This window comes from Chenopodium album, chromosome 27, assembly GCF_948465745.1.
Source record: "Chenopodium album chromosome 27, dcCheAlbu1.1, whole genome shotgun sequence".
NCBI classification, from domain to species: Eukaryota; Viridiplantae; Streptophyta; class Magnoliopsida; order Caryophyllales; family Amaranthaceae; genus Chenopodium; species Chenopodium album.
The window spans coordinates 2,906,434-2,932,564 of NC_137860.1; the positions used below are offsets into that span (position 1 = coordinate 2,906,434).

The window sequence follows — 26,131 nt, forward strand, 5'->3', positions numbered from 1 at the left end:
GATTAAAGCAGTCATGTTGGAGAGTCAGTGTAGTCCACAAACACTTGCACGAGAACTCTATTTCAGAAGCCACATAGAGAGAACATTACAAATCTTTGAGCAAAAATATATCAAAAGATCATCAGATTGAAACTCCAGGAGCAGCAAACAGCAACTCTACCTAGTTTGTCATCAAGGTCATCCATGCAGGAAGTGGGAGTCAGGCCAGCTCTGGAAGTGTTTGATTTGACAAGCAAAAGAACCACCAAATCTTTGGCTCACCAAATCTTCCACCAAATCTCTGGAAGTGTTAGTTCTCTATCTAAGGTTGAAGAATGTAAATCTCTCAAAAGGATCAAGGTTAACCTATTTAAGTGGCATATTAGACACCTCTTAGCCTGAACATTGCAAAGGGATCAATGTAAACAACTGAAAATTCCTGCTCTACTGCAATACTAGTATACATTCTTAAGAAGACATGACCCAGGATTTTCACAGACGTACATAGCAGTATAGCACTAACCAACAGTACATGACTGACAAGACATGATTACTATCTCGCTGCACCACTGGTCCACAGAATAGATTTTTACGGTGAGCAGAGTTCTGTTCTAGTAAAAGGATCAGCTGCCAGGTTGCCAATATCATCCTTAGATCTACAGGTAAATAGCTGGAATACTGTTCTCTTACTCCATACTTTTAAATATACCAGTTTCAATTGCATTATGTTAACATGTCACCAGCACTTCAACAAATTAAATAAAATATTCATATGAGAAGGAAACCAAATTTTATACTAGTCTATAGCATATCCCCTCTACAGAACTTTCATAACGTGAATACATAACATAGTGAAAAACATCAGAAGGCTGATCAAAATTGAAAACAGCCCAATAATATAGTTTTAAAGCACCACGCACATTTAAGTAGAAAACAGGTATAGATTTCTGTGATGATAAATCAGAGGCACAAAGGCATCAAGCACTTTCAGCAAATACAAAGAAAAAGGTAAAATAGACGAATGAGAGATCAAGATGATATAACATGTATTTCATGAAATCATAGGGAAACATAAGTTATCAGATACAGATGCTGAAGTACAAAGAGATCCATACCCGAGAATTAATGTACAATGGAACTTGTTACTCTAAGTTGTAGTTCCTACAAGCCAATTAACCAATTACCAAGGAGGATTAGAACCTTCTCTCACAGAAGGTGACCTGGCAGAATCAATGGTTCCTTCCCTAGCAAGCTTTGACACGCTCCTTCCCGGCTTAGGAGTACCTGGGCCAGGGCTGTTACCTCGATAACTAGCACGCAGAGATTCATCAACAGAAGCTGATGATTTTGCCATTGCATTCCTCATAAACTTCTGAGCAGCAGGGGAAAGAGTCCTCACATTGGGACTGGCACTTCCACTCCTCATAGGCGAAGGCAGGGGTGGTTTGTCATACATCCTTGACCTTTCCTTTATCTTACGAGCAGCCTCCCGCGACAAAGAATGAGCTTTCAAATCCCGTGTAGGTGGCAATGGAATCTTGAAACGCGACCCATCACCACTACCTCCAATATCAAGTGGCGTATCCTCACTGTCCAATCTCAAAGGCGTCCCTTCAATTTCACCCCAAGTGATAAATGGTGATTCATCCCCACCAGGAGCAGGTGAAGGAGTCTTCACAAAGCTGTAACCATTCTCAGCCTTTTTCTCAGACTCCACATAAAACACATTCGGAGACTTCCTCAAATCCTCCAAATCATACTTCTTGGTCTTATCCCTATTCCTATCAGACATCACCGGTGTACCCCCGGCTACCATGTTATAAAGAACCTCAACCTCTTCCTCCTCTCTCGGTCCAGAATCCGACATCTTCCCATGAAACCTCGTATTGTACCGATCAACCTCCTTTGTCAAACCCTTCAACCTCTCGGCCCTCTCATCCGCCGTCAACGGAGCTTCACCCCTATCAGCAGGATGATACATTAGCAAATTCTTAGCACAATACTTCCAACCCTCCAACGTACTCACCGGTTGATCGGACGTACCATAACCATCCGTAATCCTATCCCTCTTCACATCCTCAATCCCCTTAACCTCATCACCTTCCTCCTTCTCACCTTCCAACAAATACCCATATCTCTCCTTCCTCTTCCTATTAACTTTCTCCATAATTCTATTAAAACTATCATTATCTTCACTAGTATACTTCCTAAAAAACTGATCCAAACTCAAATTAACATTAACAGAATTCCCATCAGCAACCACCTCCCCACCACCCAAATTCCCATCAATTACAGAAGGGGTTCGATCAAAATCAAAAGGGGTAACAGAATTCTTAAAAAAAGTGGAACCAGGAGTTCGAATTTTACCTCCATCACTGGGGTTCAAACCGCGACGACGCTCAAGAATCTTCAACTGGGCATCACGAATTTGAACAGGATCCCTAGTATAGACGGCCTCAAGCCAATCGATGCGATCACGAAGCTTCGGAATGTCAGGGAAGAAGTCGCGCTCGATGATCTTCTCGATTGCGGCGACATAGCTGTCTTCGTCGAGAACAGTTGCAGATTTTTTAGGGGGGTGTTGTTGTTGGGAAGAAGAAGAAGAAGGGGGATCGGCGGAGGACAGAGAAGGAGATGGGGATGGAGTAGAGAGGTGGCGAGGGGAGTGGCCTGGAGAGAGAAGCATGGCGAATTTGGGCGAAATTAGGGTTAGGGTTTTGGAAAAATTGGGGATCAGAGAAAATTTGGGGAAGAAGATGGAGGAGATGTGATTGAATTGGTGGGTAACGGTGGTTTTAGCCCTTTTAGGGACGTTACGCGGTTAAAGTCGGTGAGGATGTAATTTTTTATTTTTATTTTTTATTTATCTATTTTTTGAAATAATGTAAAATAGTTTTTATTTACAGTATTTTATTTATTTATTTAATTTTTTTTTATTTTTTTTTATTTTTTTTTTGTGTTGCATATCAGAGGTAAAATCTTGTACAGTCATTTCAGTTTAATCAAATGCACTTAATTATAAACAGAGGGAGTATTTGGAGGACGATTTTGGAGCAATTCATAGGTTGGGATGAGTTCATGGAGGATTTGACCAAATTTGACTAAAATTTGCCGATTGATAAAAGTAAAACAAATACTCTTTCCGTCACTAAATAAAAGTCTTATTTGTCTTTTCTCCTTTCACATATTTTTAGGATGATAAGTTTGACTAATTGATTGCAAATTTAAAAGACAAGATAATCTGATATAATTAGATTTATAATACGTAGAGTATGATTGACTAACATTGAAAAAAAAGGGAGATATAAATTGCGACTTTTATTTAAGCAATAATAAAGTGTAAATGTAGCTACCTAGGCTTCCAACAAGTACCTGAAATTGGGCTGGACTAAGAACTAACGAGCCAGAATAATGGAAGTCAATAAGCTAAGTCATACATTAATCATATAAAGCATGATAAGGATCACTTTCATGATCAAATATATAACATACAAAAGCTAAAAATGTACAAATGTGTGTTTGACACTTTGACAAATAGCATCAGAAACTTAGTTGGGATAAACTGGGATTCAGACTCTTCAACTTCTTTACATTAGTCGGAATATGCCCTGTGTTTTTGGTCTTCAAAACTTTAACAAACTACAAAATATACAATCTAAGGTTCAAGCATCTTCAGACAAAATCTCTACTTGACTATATAGTCAAAAATTTACCTGCCTTACTACTTAACTAGCTAGCCGCGATATATAGAAACTTTGTAAAAATTGGGCTTACGGCTCACCAGCTCAAACATACATGCATCTCCAACCTTCAAACCATTATCATTCACGAAAGACTTCCAACCGCTCATGAGTTGTGCATGTTTCTTCCCAAAGTAATATCCAACGGCATGACTTCTCCCAGTTGGCCCTTCCAAGATTATCTTCTCAGATTTATCACTTGGGAAGTAAGTTGAAGCATGGCTGTTGAACGGAACACTCTACACATCAAATAGACCAGACATTAAAATCATGAGATATTATTATGATTTACAAGATACGTACACAAAAGAAACAAAAAACAGATTAATAATCTTACCAGAACGTATTTTTTACACACATGTGTGCGACAAATAATGGATTTGAAGTGAGGATATTGAGATTTTAAGCCATCAAGCTTCATCTTGAGATTTTTCTTCCTCATTTCAGGAGAGATTTCATCATTCCCTTCATTCACATGCAATGAAGAATTTATATATATATATACATCAACTGCTAAACAATTGAAGTTGTTGCATCGACAAAATTTATTGTGTTTGAGGATTTAACAAGATTCCACTAAGGAAATCGTTTATTAGTTTGTTAATGAGAACATGACAATACCAAGTATTACTTGTGACTATTATTTTCCGACAAAACCTCTAATGTTCCAATGTAGTGCAGACAGTTTAAACACTTGTAATAGTATACTGAGTGTGACACACAGACACAGAGGAAAAATTTGCATACTATACCTTTAGTTTTGATGAGGCTTAAACCTTCTCTATCATCATCAGAATCTGAGGTATCAAGATCAATAACTGAGTCGATTGTGTTGACTTTTGGTGAGGATCCATCCAACGTTTCCATGGAGACATCATCGGCCTCTTCAGTGTGATGACCGTGATCTTCTCTAACATCCCTCTTAAGCAGCCTACTGTCAGCACTTCTCTTCGATACATGAGAGCTTCTAACAGGATAGTCTATCTCCGTACCACTCATGTCGAGTATAAGGACATGGAAATGTGATTGTAAACCCCCATCTAGCCTAAATACTAAGAGATGCCTATATTCTAAGCTATAGAACTCCACAAAATCTTGCCAACCTTTCCCTAAGGACATATCAGTGTTTTCTTTCTTTATTTCCACTTTCCATGGTTTTTCAGAATTTGGCACATTAAGGTATATGACATCAGATAATTGTTCTCCGTATTTCTTCACAAACACCAGCGGAATCCTCTGCCATACGGGTGAAACAATGACCATGTTCAGTATTGTTACGAAAAAAAACCGTCTCCTAATCATGGAAGGCAAGTGTAGTCTAACAGCAATATAACATTCATTTCGTACACACAAAAAGATGAGATGACATAATTTACACCAAAAAGTTCATATAGAGTAGTAAGAGTACAGGGGAAAATTACACATTGTAGTGATTCACTAACAGCATTATAATATGAAGTAACAAAAAAGAACAATACACTCTAGTACCAACATTTCATCACTGATCAGTCTCCTACAGTCCTACTCGTAGGTCGTAAACTCGTAATACTAGAATTTGTTTTTAATTCAATCAATTCACCTCATTTCTCTAACATTGGATTATGAATTTATGATACTTAAAAACACCCCCGATCCTATCTATACCATGATCAAATCTCCACCAAGGGTGCATTTAGGGAGACACCCGGTCCTAGCATTTTGGATCAAATTTCACTAGGAATACTTATACGTCTACCTAGGTGGGCCCGCTTTTATTAATTTCAAAAAGAGTAAAAAGAGGAAATTGATTTTGGCACACCCATTGTGACAGTACAATTTTCTATGCTCTCCTCGTGTGCCAAAATCATTTCCCGTAAAAAGGATTATCCCTTATCCTAGTCAATTTTAATAGAAACAGAAAAGCGGCTCTCAAATTAAGAATATTTCCTTGTCCTACTATTTTTAGGACATACTCCATGAAGCATGGAAACTTCTAGGACTACATGAAGTCTCAAGTTTCAACATCCCAAATGTTTCAAAGGCTAATTTTTGAGGGTTAGTCATTTTCGAAACCCGAGCCATTTTCGTGCTACATTAATAAAACATCATATTTGGATTTACGGATCACTTTAACCCAAAAGAATCATACATGGATCACTCAACTCTCCAATAAAAATTAAAAAAAAAAAAATTGACAATCATCAAAACAAAACCCCAATTGAATTTTGTGACAAAATGTAGTAACCCACATGAAGTAAATCAATTTCAGTACATCACATTTCAACCAAATGCCAAGAAAATCATATAATATACATTTGATAGAACAGTAATTTTCGCATTAATCTTGATTACACAGCACTAATCTTATTTACCCAAAACAAAAATCCACATTAGACATTCAAGATCATAGTAAAAATCGTAAATACAAATACTAACAAAAATTAATAGCAATAAAAAAAATGGTTAAAACAAGTACTTACAAGATTGGATTTTTGAGCAAGGGGAGAAACAATGATTTTGAAGAAATGGGGATTTCTTTTTTCTGAGTTAAACCCTGTTTTTGTAGCGTTACTTTCTTCAAGCGCTTGCCTTTTCTTAATCATCATTAGACGACTACTTCTCATGATTTTCAACTATATTATTTTTATTTGTCCGAAAATTTAATGAATTAAATGGACTAATTATATACAGTACAATAGTACTGGAGTAGTGTGTATTTGAAAGGTCGGAATGATGGATGAATGGCAAAATTTTTAGTATTCCTTTATCTGTTATTATGTATTATGCTGTCTTAATATTACAAGTACTTGTATTAGCTGTAAGCCCGTAATGAATCAATAATTAATTAATTACTAATGTGTATCATACTGTCTTAATAACAATAACAAACTGGGTCATTGCTTCAAGCCTTATAGGCCGGGGAAACATTTGATATATTTTGGAATACTCCGTAATAAAGGTTTGACAAAAGGTTTGACAAATACAATTGTTAACAAATTAAAAATTTTATATTAAGAACATTCTTTCATGATTATTGCGCACGTAGTTGTGTTGATTTTTTTAAAATTTAAAAATAAAGAAGACTATTTTTTTTTTGAATGGAAAAGAAGACTAATTTTAGAACACTATCAAATAAAGAAGATAACTAAAAAAGCTCCCTAAATATGGCTAGCTATGGTAACACGCGTTTTAGCTATTTAGGACAAAGTTTAGACTATTTCAATGGGGTATTGTTTTGATTTTTATTTTTATTTATTTATTTATTTATTTTTTTAAAAGAAAAAATATAATTTCAAAACATGGAAAGGAAAAGAATATATATTCTTTAAAAAAACCTAACTGTTTAATAAAGTTTTTGCAAGCCTAAATATTTTCTCTATTTTTTATTTACATTTTTTATCACGTTTGCTCACACACAAATGAATATCAGAAAATTAAAGCTAATCAAAGTGAGGATTACAAATATGCCAGCTTTAAAAGAATGGAGGTAATGACCGATAGTGTTATAACATAACCTCTTAAGCTAGCATTTCTTAATGTTACAAAAAACCCAAAAAAAAAAAAAAAAAAAAAAAAAGAAAAAAAAAAGAGGGAACGATTGTGGGGTTTTAGTACCCATAGAAAGTTAGGGTGTATTCTATTCACCTGATTTTCACTAATCTAAACTTATCTGAACTTATCTAAACTTAGCTGAACTTATTACACCTGAAATAAGTGAAAATAAGGCAAACAGAATAAACCCTTAGAAACAATCAGAAGGTTGTAAATAAATTCTTGAACATATAATAGTGTATAATTATATTCTTGTTGATTGAGTGACTTGGTAGTACAAATATTTTCTCCATTATATTAGACAATGCAATATCATCAATTATTAATTGCATGCACTCATGCAGTGTATTGGAAAATTGAATTTCATAGGAGGATGTACTGTGATGCAATCCTACTTCATTGTTCAAATAAATTGTCTTAGCTTGGGCAGAATCGAGTGTTAGCTAGGCAACTTTAATTTCATGCAATCATCAATTAACCAATACCTTGAGAAAAAACAAGAATGGATGAGGGTAGCATTACAAGTCTGATCTAGCTTCACAATTAGAATCTTTCGTTCAGAGACTACTACATCTACCCATTAAGTTATATCTATTTACGTACATTAAAAAATGAAAATAAAATTAGTTATATAGAATGAAAATAAAGTTAGTTTAGTTATTTAAAATAAGTTCTGATAAGTTCAGATCAGGATCAATAAGTTCAGGTAATATAACGAAACTAAGGGCTAATAAGTTCAGATAAGTTCATACCAGATCAAATAAGTAAGAATCAGGTGAATAGAACGCACCCTAAAATGATACTTGTACATCATTTACCAATTGGCTTCATTCTTAAGAATAATCAAACTTGTAAATGGTCAAATAACTTCAAATTATAATAGAAAATCTACTAAGAAATCAAATTAAAGAGGAGAAATAGTTAATTAATCCATAATACAATACATAACAATAGACAATACAAGTAATGACTGAGCAATATGCAAAGGATGAAGGGTGTACTTTAATGGTTCTTCGGATCACGAAAGATGGTTGCCTTATAGGTGTTGCTATTAAGATCGACGAGCTCGAAAACACAAGTATCTCCTATTTGTAGCTTGTTGTCTCGTACGAAAGTTCGCCATTCAGATCCACAAATACACGCCGATGAATTTGACTTGTAGTAATATGACCTCAAACGATAGCTCTTTTCATCATCGGGTCCTTTTAAAATTAAATCATGTCTATTTTTATCGTTAAAAAACACTCTAGCATAGTCAATTGGAACATTCTGCAAAAATAAGGATCGGATATATATAATGAATCATCAACTAATCTTATAAATTCATACTAATTAATATAATTAGGGAAAAAATAGCTAGCTAATTTAGTACTAGTAGCTACTTAGGCTTCTCTTACCAATATTGATTGTTTTCTTGTGATAAGTTTCATTTTATGATATTCCATGACAACTTGGAAATGAGGATTTTCTGATTTGAAGGCTTCAAGACTCTCTATAGCACTTGTGTTTTCATCGTTCACAACACCCTTTGCATCTACATTAAAAAAAAGTTTATATTAATTAGACACGATACGAAAAGATTAAGGGTGGCCTCATCTTATGTCGCATGCAAGACTTACAACTAATAAAAACCAGAGGAATTAAAATACATTACCGGTTGAAATGATACCGTGATCATTATTGTCATCTTGATCCACCCCCTCTTCTTGTGGAGAAATTTTTATCATTTCTTGATCTTTTGTACGATTATCGAACTCTTGATCATACTCTATTTCGAAACAAGTCGTGTCGAAAATAGTGACGTGGTATACATAATTGACCTTATCATATCTAAATAGAAGGAAGTAACCATATTTAAGTGAATATTTCTTCACAAAACATTCCCAACCTTTGCTTAGCCACACTTTGCCATCTTCTTTAAACAACTCTACTTTCCAAACTATACCATCATTTACGCCTAGTTTAACGTAATCATGTGCTAATTGCTCTTCATAATACATCTTCACGTATTTTTCGGGTATTCTCTACCTCCCATAAAATGAAGCAACACAAAATATGTCATTTAAAAATTAAAATTAATCATCAAAAAACTACTAGAAACAATTTTGCATGAAACCTAAATTAATACATTTAAAAAAAAATATGAAACTATAATGATGAACTTACTAGGTTGTGACTTTGAGTTGAAGGAGCAACAATAATTTTGTAAAAACAAGGTCCAATTGCATGAATATTGTCAGGAATTATTTCTGGAAATGTTGTTGATGCAATCTTCTTACCCTTGTTTTTGTTGCCTTTCTTAAGGACCTCCATTTTGTAGATTATGAAGTGGTGTACTCTAGTAATAGCTAAGGCAATTATAAGATATGAACTTAAGAAAGAGAGTTGTTTGTGGAAAATATAGAAAGCATGTCATCGTTCATCATAAATGCTAAACTTTGGAGTATAATTTATGTCAGTCCGTCATGTCCCTAACCCTTCGTACCACAAAGCCACAAATACAATTTTACGAGATTTGGGGCCAGTTCTCATACGATTATTTTCAGTTTAGTTCAGTTCAACTCTAATAAGTTAAGTTAAGCTCAGTTCAACTCCTAATTTCCTTCTCTTATAAAATATTCATTCCAGTTCAGTTTAGTTTAGCTCTGATAAGTTCAGTTCAATTCAGTTCAGTTCAGTTCAATTCATCTCATTTCAGTCAATAAGAACAGGCCCTTGGTGTTGTCGCGTTTAAAAATAACACTCGCTTCGTATATTATAAGCGTCTGTTCTCATTGACTGAACTCAGCTGAACTGAACTGAAATGAATATTTTATAAGAGAAGGAAATAAGGAGCTGAACTGAACTAAACTGAACTGAGCTGAGCTGAACTGAACTGAATTGAACTGAACTTCAACGTATGAGAACAGACCCTAATTGAAACGTTTTGACTTTTTACACTTATCTAATTAAGTTTGACTAGTGATTGTGATTTAAATATAAGAATAAATATATTTTGTGAATATTTATTAGAATCGTCTCAATTAATGAATAGTTATTTATATTCAATCGTTTACATACTTACTAATTAAAGATATTATCAGTCAAAGTTGTACATTAACATATGTATACATACAAGAGAAACATTTCACTTATATGAATACAGAGGGAGTAAAATAGAAAGTATTGCAAGTATATGGATAATGGGTCAAGTGTTACAAGTATATGGGGAATTGAGGGAAAATAGAGCACGCCCAACTTTATTATCTTGTAAACAAAATTCGTTTATCAAGTGGCAAAATCATAAATAATTCAAAAAAATTATAATGTCTAGCCAACATGCTTGTAATTATATCAACAGTTGCGGCCCTTGCGGGTGTCATATTTACTAAAAAGTTGTTGATTTATTTACAGTTTTAGAACTTGTATTTTCTTTAAGACTATGGGCCTGTTCACATTTACTGAACAGAGCTGAACTGAACTGATCGGAGCTGAACTGAACTGATTGGAGCTGAAATGAATATTTTATGAGAGAAGTAAATTAAGAGTTGAACTGGATTGAACTGAACTGATTGGAGCTGAATTGAACTGAAGTGAAATTAAGCTGAAGTGAACGAGCCTATATGTTTAATTCACCTAATATGATTGTTTGATTTGACAAATTTTGAAATTTTATACATTAATTTAAAAAAGATAGTATGAAAAAGGTGTCATTAGATTCATTTTATGTATAATTTTCAAATATATATCAGACTAACAAAAATTTGATTCAAATTTTATTGGTGAAAAATTACTTTATTTAATTGATCCACTTTTCTCACCTAAGATCTTTAAGTCAATATTGGATCAGAGTCATCTTTGTTGTCAAATATTAGTTTCTTACATGCACTCTTTTGCTTGTCTAACAAGCGAATAGATTGAATGAGTGCAGTCTAAAGTAGAAAAGTACCTCAGTAAAAATCTGATAATTAAGTTGCTGTGAATTTTAAAGTACAGTAGATGCTAACAATAATACTCCAACAAGAAACTTCACCAAATTAAACCAATTACAGTATAACTTGAGAATAGTGGCACTATAGCAAGTCTAGTTACATAGACAAGTTAGGGAATTAGGATTTTGAGGAGATTGTTAGTTAGTTGATACAATAATGTGGGCCACTTGGCCTTAATAAGCTCATTAAAATATTATCAATGGTAAATATTGTTATAACTTATACTATGTACGTGTTAGTTAATGACGTTAGTTTGTGTTGACTTTGTCATAAATTTGGAAATTAATAAAACAGGAAAAAAATAGAAAATTATTAAGTCCGAACTTGGTCTAATTAAATTTGAATAGTACAACACTGTCCCTTGGTACTCCTTGGTCCGATTAGTCCGATTAGCTAAGCCGCAAGTCCGATTAGTTCGATTACTTGATGCAATGCGTGCTTTAGCCCTTATCTTGATGTTTAAATTCTGATTTTCATTATTATTTTTGTTGTAACAAATTAAAATCCCTAGAACTATGGTAGCAAAGGTCCATGATCTAGCCACTAAGGCTAGAACGAAAATGGGCCTAGCTTACCTTTGGTTTTTTCTTTTATATATGCCAAACAAAACCAAAAAAAAAAAAAAAGGGGGTTGGTGAGTAATTGCACACACACCAAAATGGTGTATTTTGTTTAATTTATTAAGGGCCTGTTCTCTTACGTTGAAATTCAGTTCAGTTCAGTTCAGCTGAGTTCAGTTCAGTTCAGCTCAATTCAGTTCAGCTCCTAATTTCCTTCTCTTATAAAATATTCATTTAAGTTCATTTCAGTTCAGTTTATTTCAGCTGAGTTCAGTTCAGTTCAATTCAGTTCAGTTCAGCTGAGTTCAGTCAATGAGAACAGGGCCTAAGTCTACATTGTGCATATTTTTAAAATCTTACTATAATAGTTATAAAATCACAAAATAATTATAAAATTACAAAACCTCTATCTTGTAGTCAGATATGTATATATATACAACGACCAATATATATTAGAATATTAACAAGTTAATCTAGCTGCTACGAAATATAGATACCTTATAAGAATAGGAGCAAGGATTAATGAGCTCAAACATACATATATCTCCAATCATTAAATCATTATCCGATGCAAACCTTCTCCATCCACCAATTAGTTCTACACAAGCTTTCCCATTATAAAATGTTACATGATGGCTCTTCCCATTTGGTCCTTTCAAGATTATCTCCTTCGGTTTTCTTGGAAAGTAATTTGTTGCATGATCCAATGGAACACGCTACACATCACATGCACCAAATAAATAAATCAATAAATCATTATATTTCAGGACATACGAAGTATACTTTAACATTCCTTTTTTTAATTGAAATATTATTCACATTTTTCAAATCATAAATTTAATGATGGTAATTACATTTAACTTTAATAGAATTTTGAAAATATTTATTAAAGCGAAATCTAATATAAAAATCACAACAGAGAACAATGTTGAGTACTTTTATGATGTAAATCCGAAGTGATTCATCAAAAGAAATGGGAGAACGTAAATGTATGTTGATCTATCTACTAGTTATATATGGTGAAAATGCAATGAAAAACTAAGGGCTTGTTTGACACCATTTTTGATTTTCAGTTTCCTGTTTTTTTGAAAACTAAAAACCAAAAACTGGAAACAAGGAAAAGGTGTTTCCACTTTTTAGTTGTCAGTTTTCAAAATTATTATGATTCTAATAAGTTTAAATAATTTTTTATTCGTTATGTGACATATATCATGTACTTATAATAAACAAAAAACCAAAAAACAGAAAACCACAGCAATGCCAAACGAGCCCTAAGTAAAAAAACTTACCAACTTTTTTTGGTTACGGACATTTGAGGGATATATGATTCGTTTGAAGTGAGGATGTTGTGAGGTAATGCCATCAAGCTTTCTCGTAAGTTTCTTTTTCAAATCAGGAGAGATATAATCATACCCTTCACAACACAAGAATTTAATTTCAATATTAATCAACTATAATAAGTAATTGTTGCTAGCCATCTCAACGTACTAGATCTTTTTAACATCATGTCACTAAAATAAGTTCAAAAGTTCACATAATAGAATAATTCAGTCAAAATAAGTTAAATCGAACAAAGAGTACTACTAAGACATAGACACGTCACAATTACATTAGTTTACATACCTTGGCTTTTGAAGCTTGAACATGATACATCATCGGTACTAGAATGAGTAGAATCTAACGTATCATCAAGACTAGCAACACTTAAAACTTCGTTGAGATTTGGTGAGATTTCATCCAAAATTTCGACTGAGACATCATTTTCCTCAATCTGTTCTTTTGTTGCATAATTCCTTTCAATATGTCCGGAGTCATAATTCGTGTCGAAAGAGTTTGAGTTTCGAACAGGATAGTCTATTTCCGTAGCACTCATGTCAAATATACAAACATGGAAATGTGGTTCTACTAAGCCTCCATCAAATCTGAATAGTAAGAAATGTCCATATTCTATGCTATAAAATTCCATGAAATTTTGCCAACCTTTCTCTAAGAATACATTATTATTGTTAGATTTCTCTAATGTCACTTTCCATGGATGTTCGGAATTTTGAACATTGAGGTATATGTCATTGGATAATTGTCTTCCGTATTTCTTCACAAACTCTACCGGAATTCTCTGTGGAATGAGGAGGAAAATGACCCATATATATCAGCTTTAATTTGATATATATACGGCCGCAAATTAAAAGAAAAGTGGAACAAGTAATAAAATATGAAGATAGTAGAAGATATATAAAGTCATCCATGATCTATCTTAGCTTAATAAAGAAATTGATTCTAATGAATCTATATATATTTCACAAGTGAATTTAGTAAGTCGAACACGAATAAATATGATAGGTTTATAAACTTATTACCAAATAAGAACATTTTTGAACCAATATAATGTTTTTGGTACAAATATCACATATAACCTTATTAGGCGTTGAGACTTTCTCCCAATTTAGTAATGATTTCTAGGTTAAACAAATTGGGAATAAGGGAAAAAAATAAGAGAATCTATAACCCTAAAGAGTCCTAATGGGCGTTCAATCTATACTACGTATTTACGCATCAAATTATATATCACATCAGGAGTAATTACTAGCTAGGCAAAATCACACGCAATTACACTGATCTCCATTAAAATCAATACAATTGGATTATAGTTAAGAATTTGCTTCCTAATCTGATTATTTAAGTATTCGCTTCCTAATCTAATTATTACGGAGTAGATGATTAGGGACGCTTCCTAATCTAATAATTAGGCAAAATATTCGGATATTGTATTCTTGATTAATGTATGATGATGACATAAATATGCATCATGGTTTAATTTAATCTAATGACGACTTTCTAGTAACCTTCATATATTCCACGTACTTATTAAACATCAAGAAGAAATAATTTAATTATTTTGATCCATGAGTAATATACTCAGTATAATATCATTATTATTTCTATCAATTAATTTAATCTAGGTTTAATTTAAAGGTGTAATCCCTAAATTTTCGAATAATCTCAAAAAGAGGTTAGAAAAACTTACAAGCTTATATTTTTGAGCGAGTGGAGAAAGAATAATCTTGAAAAAATAGGGGTTTCTTTTCTCTGAATCAATGCTATTTTTTTGCGGCTTCATTGTTTTTCTTCATTAGCCAAATCTTTCTCGTGTTTTCTTCGTTTAATGATTGTTGTCTTTTAAGCTGCTTATTATAGGCAATTGAACGTATATATAGGTTTAGTGTTTTTATTAATTTATTTTATAAAATATATCTTTTAATGTTAATTATTGGCTACGTTTTTAGTTTTTATTTTTTATTTTTTATTTTTTATTTTTTTTGGTCGTAACTATGATTATTCTAAGGTATGATTAAAAAGTAAAGTATTTTTTCTTAACGTTTTTTAGGACTAATTATTTATGGCATTTTTTTTAGCAAGGTTCACACAATAGTGCGATACTGGGATTCATATTAGCGTTTTATTAACAATTGCTAAACGAGCCTTCCAAAAAAAAAAAAAAAAAAAATACAATTACTAAACGTTCAAATCTGTCCGTTAGAAATCACCCTGATTCTTGTAGTGTTAGGTTTCGATCTTGGAAGTAGTGAGAGGTTGTTATATACAAATCACTCTCTTATGGTGACCATAAATACACCCAAAAACAGATCTATACGGAGTACAATTTTTTTGAGACTCCAAGTAAGGAACACAGGCACAACTTTGTGGAACAACGGGACTAGTTAGCATTTAACAACTACCAATAGCTAAAAGCTACCCGTTATTGCTAGTTTTACAGATTTAATATAATATAAAATTTGTACGGATCGGAGTATCTTTTTATCATTCTCCATTAAATAGCTACCCAAAGTAAAGGTTTATCATAAAACTAAAAGCATTATCTTTTAATGTTAAACACATAATACTCGCACAATAGTACTTAGGAACATGAAATAATAGTAGGACAATTACACCATTTAGTACAGGCACATCTTTGTAGAGAGTATGTAATGCATAACTTACGAATAGAGGTGTCGAAAGCACATCCGACCCGACCTGAAAATATCCGATTTAAATTTGAATTCGCTCGCGTGGACTTAATAATTTAGCATGACTCAACTTTAAAAATTAATCCGACCTGACCTCATCAAACCCAATCCGATCATCCAAATTGACTCATCTACTTACGAATGATTGTAACCTTGTACATAACGGTCTTAGGGTCAAGCAGCTCAAATGCGCAAGCATCTCCTACGCACAACTTATTGTCACATACAAAATTGCGCCATCCAGCAGAGCCGACTTGTGCGAGATTATTTTTGGCATACACATTTAACTTCAAATTGTAGCACTTCTCGTCTACTGATCTCTTCAACATTAGCTTCAACTTCTCGCTCGCAAGCGTCAAATGTGCTCTAACATGGTTGATTGGAAACGACTACACCATTTTTGTAAAATAATTGAAGTTAAGATTTATCTTGATTTTTACTTAATTAATCTCATTTATGTTTATCAACTAGGTAAAAAAATAAAAATAAATTAAAATAAAATTGTGAGTATTTTAAATGATGAAAGACTAAGGGTCTGTTCATATTTAATGAACTGAACTAAATTGAACTGAACTGATTGGAGCTAAACTGAACTGATTAGTGCTAAAATGAATATTTTACAAGATAAGGAGATTAAGAACTGAACTAAATTGAATTCAATTCAATTCAGTTCAGCTTCAGTCAGTTCAGTTCATTTAAGCTCCAATCAGTTCAGTTCAGCACCTAATTTCCTTCTCTCATATATTATTCATTTTAGCTCTATTCAGTTCAGTTCAGCTCCATTGAGTTCAGTTCAGCTCAGTTTAATAAATATGAGCAGACCCTAAATACTGAGCTAATTCACTAGTAAGACAAAGAGAAGAAATAGTTTGTCCCCCTAATTCAATTTCTTAGTTCACTAGTGAACTACTCTTTAAAAAACGAGGCTACACTTACCAATCGATATTGGTTAGAGATATTATTATGATGCATGACAACTTTGAAATGAGGCTTTTGAGATTCAAAGGCTTCAATGCTATGCATAACACTTGTCGTCTCTGTCTCTGTCTCATCAATAGTATGAATTTCCTTGGCCTCTTCATAAAAATATCAAATAATTTCGTAAGACAACATTATTTATGATAATTAATTTAAATTTGTTTATGTTATACAATAATCAATACTGTATACTACCTCCGTTAACTTTTAGTTGCAACTTTGGATATTATATATTTTTGAAATATAAAATGTTCCAAATTTCAACTAAAAGTTAACTGAGGTAGTAGACATAATAATGAATAAATAAATAATCTAGTTAGATATATCATACCAAGTGAAATGTCATTATCACAAGACGAAATTTCTTGGACTTGTTGAGCTACGTCAATAAAACGATTTTGGAACACTTGATCATAGTCGATTTCACAACAAGACATATTGAAAATGTTGACACAAAACTCAAAATTGGCTTCATCATATCTAAATAGGAGGAAATCACCAAGTTTAAGAGAATAACTCTTCACAAACACTTCCCAACCTTTCTTAAACCATACTTTGTCACATTGTTTTAATAGCTCTATTCTCCAAACTCTACCATCGGCTACTCTGAGGTTCACGTAATCTTTTGCTAATTGCACCTCTTTATATTTGTTCACATATTTTTCGGGTATTCGCTGCCATCCAAGAAAAATAAAACGAATATAAATATTGATCAAGAGTACATAAACAGTACATATATCACATGCGATAAGTTAGGAATTTTGTTAAAACATATATATACGATGTAGTAGCAAATTTTTAGATACATAAGCCACGGTTAAACAACTAAACAAGTATACGTGAAAAAATTCTTTCTAAAAGGTTTGTACAAACAACCCGAAAAATTTGAGTATAGTACATTAACGATTTAAATTAGCACGAGTAGAATCTAGTAGGATTATGAGTACATAAATGAAAATAAAAACTTACTAGAGTGTGAGATTGAGTTGAGGGGGAGACCATGATTTTGTAGAAATGTGTTCCCATAGTCCACAAAATGATAGGGGTTGTTTATGGAAATATAGTTGATCCACTTTATTTTCTCACCTCTATTAAACTTAAGTTTTTAACAGAGGAATGACTGTTCAATTCGTTGTCAGAAAAATCAATTCAATTAGCTACTCCGTAGCAAATAAATGTACTACAGTTCTCCAAAGTCCAAACAATGCAAGTAGTACTTGTATATCACAGTATTATTAAGTTGGAAATTGAATTAAGTTGTAGGGTAGTTGAAGTAAAATTTAATAAAGTTATTGATAAATGATGCTAGTAAATGCACCAACAAGAGTTGGCTCAAGTGGTAAGCAACTTGATGTCGCTTAAGGGAGGTATCGGGTTCGAGCCTCACCGTACGCAGAAATTCTTGTTGAGAGACTCACCCACCATAAGCCAGGTGTGCTACCCGAGTCGGATCCGGATGTAGTCGGAGCTAAGCTCCGGTAAACCGGGTGGGCAACCTTAAAAAAAAAATGCTAATAAATGCTAATTGAAATGACTAGATAGTTGCTCGAACTTTTGACGGTTGCAGTGTTGCACTGCCCCAAGTCTTTTTTTTTTTTTTTTTAAGTAATAAAACTAATAAAGAAACTTGCTTAAGTCGCATACTCATACTAGAAATAATTCATGTCATTGGCTGTTTGGTAAACAACTTATTTGACTAAGGGCCGGGAGGTCTCGGGTTCGAGCCTCACCGTACGCAGAAATTCTTGTTGAGAGACTCACCCACCATAAGCCAGGTGTGCTACCCGAGTCGAATCCGGATGTAGTCGGAGCTAAGCTCCGGTAAACCGGGTGGACAACCTTAAAAAAAAAATGCTAATAAATGCTAATTGAAATGACTAGATAGTTGCTCGAACTTTTGACGGTTGCAGTGTTGCACTGCCCCAAGTCTCTTTTTTTTTTTTTTTTTTTTTTTTAAGTAATAAAACTAATAAAGAAACTTGCTTAAGTCACATACTCATACTAGAAATAATTCATGTCATTGGTTGTTTGGTAAACAACTTATTTGACTAAGGGCCTGTTCATATTTACTTAATTTCAGTTCAGTTCAGTTCAGCTCCAATCAGTTAGTTCAGTTCAGCTCCAATCAGTTCAGTTCAGTCCAGCTCTTAATTTCCCTCTCACATAAAATATTCATTTCAGCTCAGTTCAGTTCAGCTCAGCTCCAATCAGTTCAGTTCAGCTCAGTTTAGTAAATGTGAACAGGCCCTAAGGCATGTTCACTTCAGCTTAATTTCAGTTCACTTCAATTCAATTCAGCTCCAATCAGTTCAATTCAGTTCAACTCTTAATTTTCTTCTCTCATAAAATATTCATTTCAGCTCAGTTCAGTTCAGTTCGATTCAGTTCAGTTCAGCTTAGTTCAGTAAATATGAACGGGCCCTAATATTAGCTTATTGACTATTAAATAAGCTAATTTAAGAAGTTTGGTGGAAAACTTATTTAAAGAGCTTATTCTACTAAATAAACTCTATTTAAAAGAGCTTTTTCAATTAGCTTATTCATTAATTTATAGTGAAATGACATTATGACAATTATACCCCTATTTAATTTAAAATCATACCTAAACTACCTATCCCACAATCAAATTATTGGCCATTTTACATACTCAAACAACTTTAAGCTATCAACTTTTAGCAAATACTGTTATACAAACAGCTAACAAATCAATTAATACAATCAGTCAGTCAAAATCAGCTAACATAATCAGCTTTATTTTTTAGTTTTAATCAATTCACCAAACACGACTATTGTTTTTTTTATTTCGCCTTAAAAATTATTGTAACTTATTAGTTATTACGTTCCTTTTTGTTTATTACGATTGATACATTTACAAATTTATTTCAAAGAGAAACTTGGATTTTCTCTTACAATTTCTCTTAAAAATCTATTTCCTACATCAAGTAATAATTTGACTTGTATTTTATATATGGGCCATGAGCCCATGAATGAAATAAATTCCACACAAATTAGCAATAATAATTAGCTCATTCTCCAATTCTCTAAAATCAATTATTCCAATTGTAACACCCCAATAATTCTCTCTTTAAACCTGTGAGGACCCTGAACAATATTCAAGAGAATTACTGGCGTGCTACCGCCACGTGTTCAAACGTTAAGGCTTTATCAGAAAATAACAGCGGAAAAACTAAATCAGTTATAAATAAGTTTCAAAACCAACGAATGAAACCAAATTAAGTCATACAACTTGGAACCATTAAGGCCCTTATTCAAAACCCAATAAAAGTAGTAAGTGATTAAATTCAATGTTCAAATAAATTCAAACCCAAAAGAAATAGTGTCGAATAAAATCGAATTAATATAAATTCAAACTTGCAAAAGAAATAAAATGCAAACAACCAACTCTCTACTCAAGATCCCACAACCCTGATGAATGCTGCATGTGTAAGAACCTGTGGTAATTCTGCTCCCCAATATTACAAGTGTAAAAATTGGATCGTCACAGGGTCATTGAAAGGCGAAGGCCATGACCAAAGAAAGACACACAAAGCACGCAATCAGCAAAGCTGAGTACATACAAGCTGCAAAATAAATTAAGAAATCCATAACATGCTACTAATAATCAATCATCATGCATCATTAAATTATAGACTCAACACACGACTCAACTATTTATATTACTAAGACTCCATTAATTAATAATAGGTAAATCATTATTTTTATTCATTGGATTACGCAATAGACAAGGTTGTCCAACCCATGCTCCATTTGGAACATCAATAAAAGAAAAACCCCATGCCTCCTTTCGGAAACATCAATAAACATCCAACGACCACGGGCGCGACTCCGTGACCGTAGTTAGTATGAGATCTCACCTAACTCCTAGTTTTGAAAAATATTTGAAATAAGAGACTCGTAGATCAGACAACCTCGAGAAAAGTACACGGCTAATACCCCATGTACCCCACCCCCTGATTGTCATTACTCCAGAAGTGCACCAATCCAGAGTTTTATTGCTCATCCATCTTGCACTTTACGTGATTTACAGGTTTAGACTTGGTGGTGACTCATATGCATAACAATACAATCAATCCAATATCAATTCAATCAAGTAAAACAACTTTTCAATTTCAATTCTTGATTTATTAGTGGCAAGCAACATTTATTATTTATTCCTTTACTACCTCGGTGTATAAACACCTTGAGTGCATAAGGCACCCCAAAACCTCAACCTCGTCTTAGAAGACTTAAATTCTTCCTTTACTCATCCTGCTTGCATAATCATGAATGAGTAATAAATTAATCATTACACCAATCATATACCTTTGCCTCTAAGCGCACCTTGCATAATCAGAGCACAAATAATACTTGCAATATAAAATAGTGCACGTCATACGAAATTCACAATGTATAACCAAACAATTTAACTTAGTCATCCCTATACATGATACTAAGTTCTCGATCCGTCGTCCTTAAACATGCACCTAAAAGAAAGGTTTCGTAACTTGTACATACCTTGAGCAAACGAATTAGTATGCCACTTTACTAACTAGAAATCACCTTCAATAAACTCCTCTCCTAAGCCAAATAATAACATCTCAATCAATACCCAATCAATCAAATTTACAGCAATACTAACTTACTTTAAAACCTTCAAAATCCAAATCAAACAACACTTTAAAACCTTCCCTTTAGTTAAAATTAAAGGCTTATATATAGTTCTTTAAATTTTTCTTCATAAAAACCTTAAAATACACTCTTATACATGAAATTACAGCAAGTTCAAAGTCTAATAAAAATCTGAAAATTATATAAAAACCCCTAAAAATCTCCCTTTTTAATGGGTGATTAAACCCTCTTTATAAAACATCAAAAGTAGTACTTAGAAACTATTTCCAACACTTAAAACTTCAGTAAAAACATATATTTATGCTTAATTAACTTTAAACATAATTAATTTTATTAATCAAACTCAAGGATAATATTTTAAGTATAAAAAAACTTCGTTAAAATCAAAAACTGCCCGAAAATCATATTTAGAGGCTGAATTTGGCCACGAGAGGGTGGTAGTGAGTCTTTCTTAAAACATTGTTTCCACATGGAAAACACTACTTTTTTGTCAAAATCGGATGAGTTCAGAATCTGATCGGGATTAAAACGGGATTAATATTAACGAACGAAAATCTAAAAATTAAAACACGAATCTATGTGTTCAAAATAATCTGGAATTAAGTTAAACTAATCAGTAGTTATAATCACCAAAATTTCAAAACATCATTACTATAAAAGCCCTAAATCAATTGTTCATAAAAACCCTAAAATCATGATTTTCAATAAATTGAAACCCTAGGTTTATAATTCATAAAATATGAAATTTATAACATAAATATAATCTGAAATTTATAATCTTTATACCATTAAAATATAATTTGATACTAAAAATATAATCTTTATACTAAAATCAAAACCCAAAACAATTAAATTAACATTAAGCAAAATAATGAAACAAAAGAGGATGAAAATAAGACTAACCTTTTTGTGTGGGAAAATTTTGGAGATTCATGGGGTATTTATAGGAGAGAATTATTGTAGGGTAAAAAGAAAGATTGGGCCTCATAAAAATAATGGGTCGATTAAGTAAACAAATGGGTTATGCTTGTGTGATTGGACATAAATTGTAGAATAAAGGTGCATAAAATAATTTGTTCAAATAATTTTCGACCCAGATTAATAATTTGAAACTTTTGAAATTAAATTATGAAAAATAACAAATAAATATTATAAATAAAATAAATTTTCATTTATAAAATATTTAAAAATACGGGGGATTACACCAATTCTCTTTTGACCGATTAAGACTAAGGGTCTGTTCACATTTACTGACTTGAGCTGATTGGAGCTGAACTGAACTGAACTGAGCTAAAATGAATATTTTACGAGAGAAGGAAATTAGGAGCTGAACTGAACTGAACTGATTGGAGCTGAACTAAACTGAACTGATTGGAGCTGAACTAAGCTGAACTGATTGAAGTTGAGCTGAACTGAACTGAACTGAAATTAAGCCGAAGTGAACAGGCCCTAAGTTGGCTCAACTTCATCATTTTATGTTGCTTATGGATTTGAGTAATGACATCTAAACTGATAAATGAATTTTTAATTGGAAATGATCAATGAGGAGAAGAAATTTACATTATTCAAAATACTTCATAGAAAGAGGCTAATTAGTTAAATGATATCATACATATCAATATACTTCGTAATGTTCTTACAAAAACAGGTACTCCGTAATTAATGGGAATGAAAACACCATTGCACCTTAAAATTTAAAAGGCTAGGCCACAAGGCCAGGTTAGAGAAATCCATCTCTCCGTTCGCTTTTTTTACAAAAAAATAAAATAAAATAAAATACTACGTAAAATAAAAATAAAATAAAATACACCAACGTTCATATTAGACCATTAAACTAACATACTATTTTTGATTATGGATTTAGTTAATCTGAGCTTTTCCTTCAAAATAGTTAAGCTGAGCTTAGCTACTTACTAATCGGCTCGAAAGACAGTAACCTTGTACGTATTGCTACGACGGTCCACCAGCTCAAAAACACAAGCTTCTCCTAGCTTCAACTTATTGCCATGCACGAAATTTCGCCACCCAAACCGGAGTTTTGCATCCATTGAATTTTCCCTAGGACTCTTTTTCTTATACACATTTAATCTTACGTTGTAGCTCTTCTCATCTGGTCCTTGGAGGATTAACTCCTTCTCATTTTTAGATTCCATACCCTTTAATAAATGTTTTCTGAGGTAGCTCATTGGAATTGCCTAGACGTATCACATATGTACATGTTGGATTAGATCAACACAAATTAAATTAGGTTACGGTAATAATATTTTTACTCGATTATAGACATATTCTAGAATAAATATAACCGACCAATCAATCTCATGGATAAAAATAAAAACGAATTGGAAATTATGTTGTATGTAAGAATTTTCTTACCATTCGATATAACTTGGAGACATAGCTAGGACGCATCATAACTTTAAAATGAGGGTTTTGAGATTTGAAGGCTTCAAGCCTTTCCATAGCACTTTTCTTATCACCAGCCGCAACGACTTCCTCTTCATATAAAGATTAAAAAAAAGGCAAGGAGATGTATTAATAGCCTATTTATAACACTTTTCAATCTTTTCCTATATGTTTATTAAGATTTTCTATTATATCACTTTTATCAATAGAATAATAGATTTAACATGACTCAATTCAAACGTGACTGGCAAATTACAACTACAATAAAGTAAAATAATATCATTTAAGTCCATTAAATTTAATAATAATTTACAACTACATTAAGGTATAATAATAATTTCATACAAGATCAGATAATTAAGTTCATATAGGCAAAATTCTAGTATATATATAAAAGGCACCATAATAATTTTTATATATACCTGGTGAAATAGCAGTGTCATTATCATCTTGAACAATCATCTCATCATCATGAGACGAAATTTCAATGATTTCTTGAGCTTTGATATAACTATAGTACACTTGATCATACTCAATTTCACAACCATTCATGCCAAAAATAGTAACATGAAACTTTGAATCACTTTCATCATACTTAAAAAAGAGTAAGTTACCATATTTCAGAGAATAACACTTCACAACTTTTTCCCAACCTTTAGTAAGCCACACTTCTCCACTTTCTTTAAATAACTCCACTCTCCAAACTCTACCATCAGCAACTCTAAGCTTCACATAATCATTTACTAATTGCTCTTCGTATTTCTTCGCGTAGGTTTCGGGAATTCTCTGTAAAATGCATGTTCAAATTACATTATTAACGTTTGTAAATAAAAAAAATTACATTATTCATGTATCAACTATTCCGAACAAAGTATCAAATTACGTACGTATGCATAAGGACAAAACAAATTAAAGTTACTTACTAGCTTGTGGTTTTGAGTAGAAGGAGCCACCATGATTTTGTAGAAATATGATTTAAATGTTTGTATTTTACCAGCTTCATGTACCTTCATTATATTAGCCATATATGGCTACTCATCAAGTATGTCTTGAGAAGCTAAGTACAACTGCAAAGAGAATAAGAGATATATATAGTAATATTGTAATGTAATTGTACGTACTACTCATTTAAAGATAAGCCAGTGGGAAAAATTAATACTAGTACTAGTAATATGAGCTAAAAGTTCATCATAATTAATGGCAAACTAGCTAAAATTGATATTCAAGCCTATTACTTACAATTGTATGTATATATAGTACAGTTTAATTATTGTCACGACCCACAACTAGGGTTGTACACCGGTCCAAAACTGGACCGGACCTGACCCGGACCTGAATGGACCGGGACCTGAATTAGTGAATTTCGAGGACCGGAGAACGGACCTGAATCAACAGGTCCGGTTCCGGGTCAGACCTGAAAAATCAGGTCAGTCCGGGTTTGGACCTGAACAGACCTGATTCATGAATTCTTTTCGTTTTAAAAAAAAAAAAAATTAAATAGCTTGCTAGACTTGTATATGGACCGGAGCAAGGGTTGTTGCGCGACTGACGCCGGTGGTTGAACTATCAGTTGTCGCGTCATTTCGTGAGGGTGACTGGTGGTTGGTGGCTTAGGGAGCAGCCGAGCAGGTGTGTCGCGCACTCACGCTGGTTGGTGGTGCAGCGTCTGGGAGGTTTTCGTGCTGGTGGTTGGTGCAGCGCGGCCAGCGGTGTGTAGGGGGGTTTTGTGCTGGTGGCTGGTGCAGCGGTGTGCAGGAGGGTTTTGCGCTGCTGGGCAGGTACAGGAGGCGGGGGGTTTCGCTGTTGGCGGCTAGCAGCGTGAAGGGTTTTCAATTTGGTAATTGGTGCAGCGTAAGGGCTAAGGGGGGTTTAGGGTGGTGGGAGATGCCGCCGCTGGTGGGCGGTGTCTGGTAGTGGTGGACTGGTGGTCGTCGGAGGGGAGTGGGTGAGTGGTTGTCGGCTGAGAGAAAGTGTGTGAGGGATTTAGGGTTTAGAAATGAAAACTGATATGTTGTTTTGATTTTTGAAAAAAAAGATTTTTTTTTTTAATACTAAAATACAATTTTATCGGGTTTCAGGTCCAGACCTGAAAACCCCGGGTTTGGACCTGATCTGGACCGGGACCGGAAACCTTGAATTTTAAGGACCGGGACCGGACCTGAATCTACAGGTCCGGGTCAGGCCAGGTCCCAACAGGTCCGGATCAGGTCGGTTTTCAGGTCCGGTCTTGTTTATATACACCCCTACCCACAACAAAGTTTACACTTCGGCTTAAAAAGTAATACGTATGAAGTATTATTTTAATGAACAAAGAA

The 26,131-nt window shown here is 33.3% G+C and overlaps 5 protein-coding genes across 5 annotated transcripts; all 5 read right to left on the bottom strand.

The window, feature by feature from the left end:
* Nucleotides 1-985: 985 nt before the first annotated feature.
* Nucleotides 986-2,770, bottom strand: LOC145620390 (uncharacterized). The gene has a single exon (XM_081675064.1). The coding sequence runs from the start codon at nucleotides 2,663-2,665 to the stop codon at nucleotides 1,160-1,162; it is 1,506 nt and encodes a 501-aa protein (XP_081531190.1). The 5' UTR covers nucleotides 2,666-2,770; the 3' UTR covers nucleotides 986-1,159.
* Nucleotides 2,771-3,712: 942 nt separating this feature from the next.
* LOC145619015 (B3 domain-containing protein REM9-like) lies at nucleotides 3,713-6,322 on the bottom strand. Its single transcript, XM_081673616.1, has 4 exons — nucleotides 6,179-6,322; nucleotides 4,472-4,955; nucleotides 4,057-4,184; nucleotides 3,713-3,958 (listed from the first exon to the last, which is right to left on the bottom strand). The coding sequence occupies exons 1-4, from the start codon at nucleotides 6,320-6,322 to the stop codon at nucleotides 3,713-3,715; spliced, it is 1,002 nt and encodes a 333-aa protein (XP_081529742.1).
* Nucleotides 6,323-8,252: 1,930 nt separating this feature from the next.
* LOC145619016 (B3 domain-containing protein Os03g0212300-like) lies at nucleotides 8,253-9,563 on the bottom strand. Its single transcript, XM_081673617.1, has 4 exons — nucleotides 9,417-9,563; nucleotides 8,905-9,274; nucleotides 8,648-8,784; nucleotides 8,253-8,519 (listed from the first exon to the last, which is right to left on the bottom strand). The coding sequence occupies exons 1-4, from the start codon at nucleotides 9,561-9,563 to the stop codon at nucleotides 8,253-8,255; spliced, it is 921 nt and encodes a 306-aa protein (XP_081529743.1).
* A 2,691-nt stretch (nucleotides 9,564-12,254) lies between these two features.
* Nucleotides 12,255-14,899, bottom strand: LOC145619017 (B3 domain-containing protein Os03g0622200-like). Its single transcript, XM_081673618.1, has 4 exons — nucleotides 14,807-14,899; nucleotides 13,405-13,897; nucleotides 13,071-13,195; nucleotides 12,255-12,497 (listed from the first exon to the last, which is right to left on the bottom strand). The coding sequence occupies exons 1-4, from the start codon at nucleotides 14,897-14,899 to the stop codon at nucleotides 12,255-12,257; spliced, it is 954 nt and encodes a 317-aa protein (XP_081529744.1).
* Nucleotides 14,900-15,937: 1,038 nt separating this feature from the next.
* On the bottom strand, nucleotides 15,938-24,841 carry LOC145619018 (putative B3 domain-containing protein Os03g0621600). The gene is made up of 7 exons (XM_081673620.1): nucleotides 24,740-24,841; nucleotides 24,239-24,602; nucleotides 23,787-23,908; nucleotides 23,351-23,608; nucleotides 17,116-17,458; nucleotides 16,743-16,882; nucleotides 15,938-16,195 (listed from the first exon to the last, which is right to left on the bottom strand). Exons 1-7 carry the CDS (start codon nucleotides 24,839-24,841, stop codon nucleotides 15,938-15,940), a joined length of 1,587 nt encoding a protein of 528 aa, XP_081529746.1.
* Nucleotides 24,842-26,131: the final 1,290 nt, after the last annotated feature.

What these genes read in the sequence shown, in the direction of transcription:
- LOC145619018 (XM_081673620.1), bottom strand. Translation starts at nt 24,841, where the DNA reads ATGGCTAATATAATGAAGGTACATGAAGCTGGTAAAATACAAACATTT. An exon ending in TGACACTGCTATTTCACCAG is followed by an intron (nt 23,909 to 24,238) that starts GTATATATAAAA and finishes CTTTATATGAAG; the next exon opens with AGGAAGTCGTTGCGGCTGGT. An exon ending in TGATAATGACATTTCACTTG is followed by an intron (nt 16,883 to 17,115) that starts GTATGATATATC and finishes ATTTTTATGAAG; the next exon opens with AGGCCAAGGAAATTCATACT.
- LOC145619017 (XM_081673618.1), bottom strand. Translation starts at nt 14,899, where the DNA reads ATGAAGCCGCAAAAAAATAGCATTGATTCAGAGAAAAGAAACCCCTAT. An exon ending in TTCAAGCTTCAAAAGCCAAG is followed by an intron (nt 13,196 to 13,404) that starts GTATGTAAACTA and finishes TGTGTTGTGAAG; the next exon opens with GGTATGATTATATCTCTCCT. An exon ending in TCCGTAACCAAAAAAAGTTG is followed by an intron (nt 12,498 to 13,070) that starts GTAAGTTTTTTT and finishes TGTGATGTGTAG; the next exon opens with CGTGTTCCATTGGATCATGC.
- LOC145619016 (XM_081673617.1), bottom strand. Translation starts at nt 9,563, where the DNA reads ATGGAGGTCCTTAAGAAAGGCAACAAAAACAAGGGTAAGAAGATTGCA. An exon ending in TCACGGTATCATTTCAACCG is followed by an intron (nt 8,785 to 8,904) that starts GTAATGTATTTT and finishes TTTTTAATGTAG; the next exon opens with ATGCAAAGGGTGTTGTGAAC. An exon ending in CAAGAAAACAATCAATATTG is followed by an intron (nt 8,520 to 8,647) that starts GTAAGAGAAGCC and finishes TTATTTTTGCAG; the next exon opens with AATGTTCCAATTGACTATGC.
- LOC145620390 (XM_081675064.1), bottom strand. Translation starts at nt 2,665, where the DNA reads ATGCTTCTCTCTCCAGGCCACTCCCCTCGCCACCTCTCTACTCCATCC.
- LOC145619015 (XM_081673616.1), bottom strand. Translation starts at nt 6,322, where the DNA reads ATGAGAAGTAGTCGTCTAATGATGATTAAGAAAAGGCAAGCGCTTGAA. An exon ending in TTGCTCAAAAATCCAATCTT is followed by an intron (nt 4,956 to 6,178) that starts GTAAGTACTTGT and finishes CCCGTATGGCAG; the next exon opens with AGGATTCCGCTGGTGTTTGT. An exon ending in AAGCCTCATCAAAACTAAAG is followed by an intron (nt 4,185 to 4,471) that starts GTATAGTATGCA and finishes ATGTGAATGAAG; the next exon opens with GGAATGATGAAATCTCTCCT.